Source organism: Alosa pseudoharengus, unplaced genomic scaffold (assembly GCF_046254945.1).
Source record: "Alosa pseudoharengus isolate Yale_2024_CS ecotype anadromous, Long Island Sound unplaced genomic scaffold, YU_APseudo_1.1 YU_APseudo_1.1_scf_14, whole genome shotgun sequence".
Classification (NCBI taxonomy): Eukaryota; Metazoa; Chordata; class Actinopteri; order Clupeiformes; family Clupeidae; genus Alosa; species Alosa pseudoharengus.
This window is the reverse complement of record NW_027468609.1, coordinates 29,758,391-29,768,777: the sequence shown is the minus strand read 5'-3', so window position 1 is coordinate 29,768,777 and position 10,387 is coordinate 29,758,391. Positions and strand designations below refer to the sequence as shown.

The 10,387-nt window shown below is 38.1% G+C and overlaps 2 protein-coding genes and 1 long non-coding RNA gene across 3 annotated transcripts; 1 reads left to right on the top strand and 2 right to left on the bottom strand.

Moving 5' to 3' along the window:
* Window positions 1-3,701: 3,701 nt before the first annotated feature.
* On the bottom strand, window positions 3,702-4,562 carry LOC143123307 (uncharacterized). The gene is made up of 3 exons (XR_012986820.1): window positions 4,183-4,562; window positions 3,876-3,930; window positions 3,702-3,735 (listed from the first exon to the last, which is right to left on the bottom strand). It is a non-coding gene; the product is annotated as an uncharacterized LOC143123307 (long non-coding RNA).
* A 1,206-nt stretch (window positions 4,563-5,768) lies between these two features.
* On the top strand, window positions 5,769-6,606 carry hspb9l (heat shock protein, alpha-crystallin-related, b9-like). Its single transcript, XM_076283317.1, has one exon. It carries the CDS (start codon window positions 5,783-5,785, stop codon window positions 6,383-6,385), a length of 603 nt encoding a protein of 200 aa, XP_076139432.1. The 5' UTR covers window positions 5,769-5,782; the 3' UTR covers window positions 6,386-6,606.
* Window positions 6,607-7,904: 1,298 nt separating this feature from the next.
* On the bottom strand, window positions 7,905-10,305 carry mrps18c (mitochondrial ribosomal protein S18C). The gene is made up of 6 exons (XM_076283316.1): window positions 10,165-10,305; window positions 9,722-9,774; window positions 9,497-9,586; window positions 9,330-9,387; window positions 8,678-8,737; window positions 7,905-8,149 (listed from the first exon to the last, which is right to left on the bottom strand). Exons 1-6 carry the CDS (start codon window positions 10,247-10,249, stop codon window positions 8,073-8,075), a joined length of 423 nt encoding a protein of 140 aa, XP_076139431.1. The 5' UTR covers window positions 10,250-10,305; the 3' UTR covers window positions 7,905-8,072.
* Window positions 10,306-10,387: the final 82 nt, after the last annotated feature.

Genomic DNA, 10,387 nt, shown 5'->3' with positions numbered 1-10,387 from the left:
TCAGGAGGAATCCCATGACCATTTAGACATCCTTACATGTTAAGATAGAATATTAATCTTTGGAATCTGATATTACAAAGTGGACTGTGGTCATCTGTACTAATACAAGTCATCTGATCATGTGAAATGACACCATATAGTTCTCTTTGCGGATCACTGTTTTGCCAGTAATCAAACGATCATTGCCAGCTCTCATTTCCGCTGTGAATTTACTGCTGCACCAAGACCATTCCCTGAAAACTGAGGAGGGCATTTATATTTTTCAAACTTTATTTTTAAGTAGTGTTAGTGACTTGCTGATGATCTTGCCAGTCAGATATGGTGTAATGTATGTATAATAACATGATATAGGTTTAACTGTGGATTGTGTTCTGACTGTGTCCTAATTTTCAGAGAATGCTCTGGGTTTAAAGTGAACACACTGGAAACATTACTGTAAATAGTTCTATGGTGAACATGAATACTGACTCAAAAACTCTCTCCTCTACTCTCGGTGGGTACAAGAGAACTAGTACAATTTCTGAAGCTCAAGGCGTCTGGCAGATTACTGTAAATGACCAAAACATCCCCAGATACCTAGTAAAACATCCTTAATTATTACCAGGGGGACTCCACGGTGAAAGAAGATATTAATGCCAGTGGCCTTGATACACACCTGGTTAATTGTTAGCTTAGTCTGACAAGACTGATCCAAGACAAATATTCTTCGGAATATATGCCTCTTCTTTTAAATGTAAAAATAGTTGGAAGGGTAAAGTTATTTTTCTCCTTACCCAAGACAACACAAATGTTAGAATCACAATATCTCTGTAAATACACTACTCACAAAAAGTCAGGGATATTCGACTTTCGGGTGAAATTTCAGGATGACCCTAAAATCCACTATAACCTTTACAGGTGAACTTAATGTGACCTTCTCTAAACATTTGAATGCGCGTGTCCAACAGTTCAATGTTTCAGTACTTTCTGTACTGAAACATTAAATTTCACCCAAAAGCCAGACATCCCTAACTTTTTGTGAGTAGTGTATATTTGCCAGCATTTGATTTTATGAGTACCTTGAAACGGATAGAATACACATGTTGTCTTTGTGAATGTCAAGTCAAGTCAGATTTATTTGTGTATGAATGTACGTTGTGATGTACCGAGTATCACACATGAATACTAAGGTGTTGGTAAAAGAGTAAATGTAAGTATGTGCATCTGTCAATATAGTATGGCTATCCATGGCTAATGACTAAAGTAATGCTGCTGCTTGTTAATATGCAATTCGATTTAAAATGAGGGGGTCTCTTACAATAATGTCAATTTAATTTGTTCAACACTTTTCACAAAGAGATCTCCACTTTTATGACTCATATTAAGTTGCAAGAAAACTGCTTTTAAGGTTATCGTCCATAATAACACATATACTATATATTTTGTACTATGACTGTGTAATTGTTAGTTTACTGTAAACTATGGCACCAATAAAGCATGTGAATTTTTAAGAACTTAAAGGTTATGCATCACCATTTTATAGTTATATTGTTGCATTGAAGACACCATCCACAGATACTGCTGTAAGTGAAAAAATGTTGGCCTAGAGTGGCCTATACAGTTATCCATCTTCACAGAATGGGGCTAGTAGCTTTTATAATTAGCTTCTGTAGTGGTCGCATTTCATAACACATGAATCACTCATGCATAAAGCCTCTTATCTAGCATAACTATAAGCAGTTTCCATAAATCGATACCTAGGTCAGGGTCATTGTGGGGATTTAATTTACTTTACTTATGGAATAACGACAAGCATAAAATTATAAAATTAAACATATAGAAAATTGGAATGTTATGTGTATGATAAGATGTTTAAAAATGATAACACGGGTGAAATTGTATTAAAGTAATTTATTTTCTCAAGTCCCAACAAAATCAAGCGTTTGTGGCACTAACGTTTAGCAATAATTGCTGGATCTCCACCAAAAAAAACTATTCCAGACAACCCTGTTTAGGTACGAGGTGGTAGAGTTTACTCAGCACTTTCTCATATTGGCTTGTGACCTGAATCCTGGGATTTACACTAAACCGGGAATGGATTACACTAAGGTAGCCCTGCCTAGCCTTGTGTAAAACCTGCGCTGTGGTAACACTGAAGGACAAGAATGATCAAAAACACTGGGAATGCCGAGGGGAAAGTTACCCCATAAAAGAGCCAATTCTCTTCAGGACAATTTTCTGAAGTATTAGAATTTCAATACAGGCACTTCTGGTTTACAGCAATTTACTGATGAAAACAAGCCACATGCAATAGACTTCAGTAATACCCAGTTTTCCAGATTAATTTAATTTAATGTAGTAGTATGCCATAGCAGTGATACTAATCAAATTTGTTCCCATCTTTTGGGACTTTAAAATGTAAACAAATACAAAGAACAACATGGTTCAATATCCATATTGTACAACACTGAAATCATCTCATGATTACATTATTGAAGGCAAGTACTACAACAATAAGTACTTGATATACAGCAAAGCAAATAGGTTGGGAATAAGCTTAGGCCTGAAAAAAGTTATGGTCTGTTAGCACGTTTGGAGTACACATGCTGCAAAATTAGGCATTTATTGGGCAGCTAAATATTCACCACTGCACACAGACTTAGCATCTATGCTGATTATCATTTCAATGTACCAGAGTATAGCAAGTTCTAGAAGGAAAGAAGAATAAATTAACAAAATACAAAGATTACACTAATTATAATATATTATTATTAAAATATATTGCTTTGCCAAAAACGATTTTTGGGATCTAGTAATGTAGACACATTGAATGTATACGTTAGAACAAAGAGACAGCATCCCGGCCACAAATGTTGGTGGTTCCATCATCCTCTTCTGCCGACATTAATGTGAGTCATTTCGTACATTATTCAATAAAGTTTAAAGGAGCTTAGCCAATATTGAGATTTTAAATTGCAATGGCAAAATAATAATTTAAAAAATCAAGTAATAAAGTCCTACTATGTCTTAACATAGCAAGACATGAAGACATTTTGATTTAATACCCATTAAGGCCTAATTTTTTGATTATTTAAATAATTCCTCTGGGACCATATTCCTCTTTTCAAGGATTTCACTGCATTTGTAACTGTCCTGTGTTTTAATATTTCCAAAGGACCACATGATGGCAGCACCATCACCAAACCAAAGGGAGACAGCTAACACAAAACTGTAGGAAATGCACTAGTCTAGAGTGCAACAAGAAGGAAAGCTAAACAAACACTGTCTAACAAGTGCAATATTTGTTGGGATGTTTATTAACTTAAAAAAGGTTTAGTGCAAGGATGACTCATTTCAGAATGGTGTCCTCGTTGGCTGTTGGGAAGGCAAACACAAAAACAAACACACCATAGTCATCATCTGTTTCTCACAACAAAACTAAAAAAATAACCATCAAAGACTCAAGGCAGAAGCCAGAAGATTGAATAACTGAAAGGCAGACCCTTTCAACAAGGTAAACAAAAACAATGCTTGAACATTCTATTTGGGCCCCAATCTACTTCCTCTGCATTAAGATAACATATGGAATGTTAAAAAGGAAGTCTTGTGGGGCCAACTCTGATGCTGATAATGGAACTCTCTTGAAAGGGTCCATACCTTCAGCAAGCTGTTTGTAAATGCGCTCTTGTTCCTCTCTATACTTCTTTTCGGCCTCTTCCACCCTCCTCTCCTCTGCAGCAATGGGCTTCAGGTAATCTGTCACCAGAGACACAAAACATTAGGCCTACTTAGACTAAATTTAAGGGGTTTTACTTGAAATACTCTATGGCCTCCAGTCTTTTAGTTCTGTGGTGCATGTGAATATTCACTGGTAATTTAGTGACACATCTGCTTACCATATCGCTGTTTACCGTATACCATTCCGACCAGCAAGGCAGACCACCTTGCAGTCTGTAAAAAAGTATACCAGATATAGGTAGGGGTTAGAGGGCTGCTAAAATCAATCAAAGCCTCTTTCTCTTGAATGTGACAATTATTTTGGTAACAAAACAAAGTTTGCCACTTGTCAACATGAGTCTAAATCTGTACATCTTGTCTAAAATTCATATTTTTACAGTCTCAACAATACTGTTTTGATTTCACTTCTTGAAGTTGTAAGTTAACAACGCAGCTCCAGTTCTAGTTGATTAACGTTAGGCCTACCTTCTGACCTTCGGCTTCCTAGCTAACGTGCTAACGCATCAATCCACCAGTTGTGCTTCACGCTAGCTCATTGACGGTCAAGAGAACTGGGCTGGCAGGCTGAAAACTGTACTATGCAACACTGCAAACACTCTTGAAATAGCTGAAAGGTAGTAACAACAGAAAGACTGACTGATAACCTTGAAAATATGACAACTAACGTTAACTGTGGTTTGGCTTAACTGTGTAGCAGCTGGCTAGCAGCTAGCTGCTAACGTTAGGTTTGTGTGTAGTCACAGGAACGAAATTTACTGAATTCAGTTAGCTGGTTTTTCGACAGGCATTCCCCTGCATGCTGACCACGATACTCAACCAGACTGACAGATTGTCCAGGGAATGTACTTTACCTTGATCAGAGCAGATACCTGGACAGGAGGAACCATTTTCACCTCAGGAAACAAGAACGTCAGTGACAGCGACACTCGCGCGTGGATTTAGCTTACCTGACGTCAGAGCGACGTTTGCGTCAAGTGCGTACCTAAAAAGTTTACGTGACGTGAGAACGTGTCTTGCGTGTTGTATGATTCTTGTAAGGCATGTTTTTTCATGAATTAATATTAGATGCAAACGGTAATAGTATTTTTAGGATATGATGCGACGCTATAAGATTACAATCTTCATCATTATCGGAAATCTAGCATGTAGTCCAGCCTTTACTGAATTAGCCCTGTATATGGCCCTATGCTGAGGCCTGTTTTTTCCTTATCATTAACATTTACCACAGTGTATGACAAATAATGCTGGTTTTCTATGTGGTCCATTTCAGTAATAGTTACATGTAACTTCATCAACTAACATTCTACAGCTACATTTTATCATCACAGTTGTCACTTGTCACAGACACTCACAACTTTTTAAAGGAGACATCTATTTAGAGAGATCTATTTAAAGGACTGATTATTTCTCTTTCATATATTCAGGGGGCTGTTTCAGTTAGTCATGACTTTCAAAATATCAGTCAGTAAAATATCACAAACTCACTGTCTCACATTTCAGCCACCACATCAACAAACAATGGTTTATGTGTCATTGTGGTCAAGATAACATTAGACACCATGCTTTAACTTACAAATAATTGCCCTAAAATCACAGTACTATCACAAATGCTTTAATAGCCTATTGACTGTTTCAAAAGTAAAAGTAGCGTATGGTTTGTGAGTGTGTGTGTGTGTTTATTGAGATTAGTTTTTGGTTTGGCTTGTTTTTGGTTAGCTTTTTCCCCCTACAGAAGCACAATAACACAAACTTTGCTTGCTAGGCTGCCTAACAGTTAAGCTGCTCACTTTAAATAGAACAATGATGTACTGCAGAGGCATTTAACAGCCAGACGGCAAAAATACAGCAGGCTTGTTTTGGGGTATGACTGCACCTGCATAGCCATGACATCCTAGCAGAGTCTGTCAGTGTGAGGAACTGTGCTGCCTAAGACGTCACTGGAATGCCACTGGAACTTTCCATGGCCAGTATAAAAAGAGTTGTGCGCTAGTTGCCTGGGACAGAAGCAAACAGAGACCAAACACGACTAAACAACTGCACACTTTAACTGAGCAGACGACTCAAGATGCTTTGCCCCAGCGCATTCCAGCCTATCAGCCCATTCATGGACTTCCACTGGCCTGTACGCAGCCTGTGGCCCGAGACGAGGCCCCTGTTCTTCCAGATGGAACAGGAGATGATGAGGCACATGCAGGAGATGAAAAACAACATGGAGTTCATGGATCGCCTCCATCAGAAGATCTTCAACGAGATCGTCCAGGGCCTGACGCCGACCACGTTCAAGCCCATCACGTTCCACATGGGCAAGGCGGGAGATCAGTTTGCCGTGACACTTGAAACCAAAGACTTTGCCCCGGAGGAGCTCACCGTCAAGCAGGTGGGCAGGAAACTGCGGGTCAGTGGCAAGACAGAGAAGAAGCAGGACGACGGCAAGGGCTCCTACTCCTACAGATGTGAGGAGTTCAGGCAAGAGTTCGACCTGCCCCAGGGAGTGAATCCGGAGGCAGTGACCTGCTCTCTCGCCGAGGGCAAACTACAGATAACGGCGCCCAACAAGGCCCTGCCGGAGAGCAAAGAGAGGGTGGTGCCCATTGAACTTACCCCTGCTTTGAAGAACAAAGAGACTCTGGCAGTGGCTGAAGGAGAGGCAGCCAGCGCTAAGAACTGATTTAGATGTCAGTCACACAGGAGTGGTCATGCTGGTGTCATAACCAATCGAAGGAATAGGCTGCTTAGGATCTAATCATTTGTGAATATGTTTGCGTCTAACCAAAGTATTGACAAAAAGCAAATGATTTTCATATGTGAATTTGTTACAGTTTTAATAGAGAAGTTAATTTAACAACTGCTATCTTTTGCACTATGTCTTTAATAAAAAAAAATGAAATTATTTCTAATGTTTTAGTGAATTATTTTGTGAATTTCATTCTGGAACATATCTTTTTGAATTGTAACATGTATGAGCTCCACAGCAGATGGCTACATTCACTTGTTTATATTCCCCTACACCAGTACAGTCATGTTTATATACATTTTTAAAAAAGTTTGATTGTTTTATAACTTTATAAGTGTTACATTAGAGCAAAGTGTGCTGTTACCAAGCAGTGAGTTCTCTGTCCTTTCTTTCCTTTCATTTTTTTCCTATCATCTATTTTCAGCCCATGACTGAAATTCAATATCCATGTGTCTATTCTTATGCATCATATGCTCACTCTTTATATCAGTCTGAAAGTGCCTCCTGTTCATTCTTTTCTATGTTATGCTTCGTTGCAATTGGATTTTGTCTCAATCTTTTTCACAGCAAAAGCATCCACTCTGTCCCCATATTTCCTTATTGTCTTAGTGTAATCATAAAGTCTTCCATTACAAACCATTACTCCTTTCCTAGTAAGATTTCTGAGTTGATTTTTCAATTTCAGATATAGGCCAAATTTCATTTTGAAAATTGGCAGGCAGTGAGCCTACTGTCCCGTTCTTTTCTATGGTAGAAATTGAAATATTGCACTTGCTACTTAGATCCTGTAGATGGCTGTGTTCACTCTGTGGTGGCAGAGCCGTATATATGTTCTCTCCATGCCCTACTCCAGCAGCTCCTTGTAGACGGCACGTCACAATTTATCCCCATTCCATGCCTTCCCTTGGTTACTTAATCAGTCTGAACTGCTTAAACATCAAGTTTAAGTGTGTGTGTGTATGTATGAGAGATAGGTGTATGTGTGTGACTGAGTGAATTTTTTGTCTACAAACTTCTGTGGGCTTGCGATTAGACAGAAATGATACTTCAGCGACACTCTGATGCATGTCAGTATGTTTTTGTACATGCGTGTCTGTATGTTCACCTGTGTGTATGTATGCATATGTGTGTGTGTGGGGGTGTCTGTACAATCTTGTGTGCACGGTCAATATGCCTATGAGTGTGTGTGTATGCATGGATGGATGGTGGTAGTGAAATCAAGTGCACCTGGGCACAAGGGACATGGATGCACTACAGCACTGTTGCTCATCCGTCCATTCTCGTATAAAACCCAAATGATTTGATTTGCCTGATACCCAAACACATCCAGACCAGGCATATTCTGATTGAATTTCCCGAACTTATATTTTCTGGGCGTGCCCACATTTTGGGTATATTCGGACTGACTTCCAGGCTAGACTTATCTATCCAAAGAAACATCATGATACAGAAACATGTTCAACACAGACATTTAATATACATGTTAACAATTGGGAATTATAAAAAGTAAATTAACCAAAGCACAGCAAAAAATAATAATCTTAGACATAATTTTAGGAAAATGTTCATTTCTCATAAAATGTCTGCCTGTTTGGAAACTTGATGACCAGTATGCAAAATATTATTCCAGATGTTTGATGTCACAGATGTTGGGGTCCTTCATAAACTGGGGGTCTTTTAACGTCACTGACATGAAACCTTAACAAGGAGAGACTCTAGTCATGGGTATGAAAGACACAAACTCCAAAACAGATTATTTATTTATAAATGTCCAATGCTATTGAAGTACAAATAAGGACTGTATTACTAGGTTGGTTTACATGGGCAGTTTTTGGCACTCTGATTAATTAAACTATTCCGATTGAAAAGTTTGTGCCATCTGTTTACATGGGGTGCATTCTATTTCGATCAGGTGCTTATGGGCGCTTTAGAATTTTTGATTGGAATAGCCGTTGTTGCTTTACTTTTCCTTGAGAATATACAGCAGGCAATCCGATTGACTGTATACATGGCTGTTCAATTGGTATAAGAATGAAATACACCACCCCTTTCATTCGGATTATAATTCTAATTGGATCGGCAGTTTTATTCCGATCATGGTGTTTATATGTCATTTTTATTCCGAATGAGCCATTTTACCGATTCTAATAAGAATAAAAGAGTCCATGTAAACCCACTTACTGTTTCTGAATGAGAATATCAAACATAATTTAAAAGCAATCTTACCCATTGAATGTGCCCTCTTTATAGCTTTAGATATCTCCTTTTGTCTCCTCCCACAAAGTCCTGGAAATAAAAGAGCAATAATTTATTTTGTTACTTTTTCTGAATTTGTTACAGAAACATATCCTCTACCTGTGCATGACATATGCTTACTTTTGTGTAAATATATTCAATGGAAGGTTCAATCTAAAATTAAAAATTTAGTTACAGTCTTAGACATTAATGCAGTGCATGGCACACATCTCATTTCTTTGTTTTCAATGTGGGTCTGTGTATGGATCTGTGCTTTTATTTTTGTAGTTGTTGTTTTTTACTGAAAATGCCAGATTTTTGCCAGAGTATATATATTTTTTAAATATATATAGTTTCGCCTCTAGTCTACAAAAACATTGTGCTCATACTCTGCTCTCTGTACACTTTGTTTAACAGCAACATCTGCTTGCTTGTAACAGTGTACCCATAGGCTGTGACACATTGTGCACACTACTTTATATAATATCTCTGGTACAAAGCACAGTTGGCATGTTGGCTAAATGTGTCACATATATGTGTAACTAGCCACTGTGTTAAATAAATCAAGGTTTTATTAAAGCATAGAGAACATAATACTGTATCCATGCAGCAGAGATTATCAATGACGGCTTGTCTGACTTACCTGTTATGTGTCTGCCATAAATTCGCCCTGTGTGTGGTGATATAAACTGAGAGAGCAACTGTAAAGAGAAGATTGTGTATAGTAAGTTACTGAATCTAAAGGGTATGCATATGATCAACAAATCGATGACTGACAAACCAAAACCACAGGAAATGGACAAGACAAACCTGAATGTTTTTGTAATCTACTTTTATCTCGTTGCTGCACAGAATGCATCCTTTCTGAGGCTCCTTGAATGGATTTTCAATTTTGATGGGCTGGTGTTATACGAGACAATAACAATTCAATTACAGATCAAACCTATCAACATATCCACTAAAAATCGTATCATTGTCGACATTGTGCCATTGCATTATTTAGGTATTGATCACAATACATGTATTGTGCATCACCATGTCTTTGTGGTCTTCATCGGCAGCAACTGATACACTTCGGGAAGCTTGCTCTGTGGAAAATTAGAAAACAAATAATTAGCCTAAAAATTGCAATTGTCCTGATAACAGCCTTTACCGAAATTATCCAACAAGAGATCCAACAATGTTAACACATTAGCCTAGAACGCTTACAGTTGACTCGACATATCAGCATTTTATCATCTCTATGTAATTTTCCATCCATAACAACATTCGAATTTTGATGGATTTTAAGGGTAGGCCTAGGTTTAAAAACATTACGACTGAAGACTATTTTTAACGTTACACTGGTATAGGTTGTAAATCGTCCTTTACCATGACTTTCTTATTAGAAACATGGGCGCTAGCTAGCAGACGCCCTTCGCACACCCAAAATACCCGATAATAAAGAACGATTAGGAACAACTTAAGAGGATAATGACCTGCAACTTGACGTTTAACTCCCGCCTGTGAAAGGTTAAGAAAAACTGTTCGGCAACTTCGAAGCGCAAGCATTTTGGTAAACATGCAGTCAAAAGCAGTTACCAAACGGACACCTTGCCACTGTCAAAACTTAGCACTTTCCGGTCACAGTGTATCAATGTAAAAGTCTCCTATCAAATCTACACACCATACCATAGTTCCATCTGAAGGCAATGTTTCTAC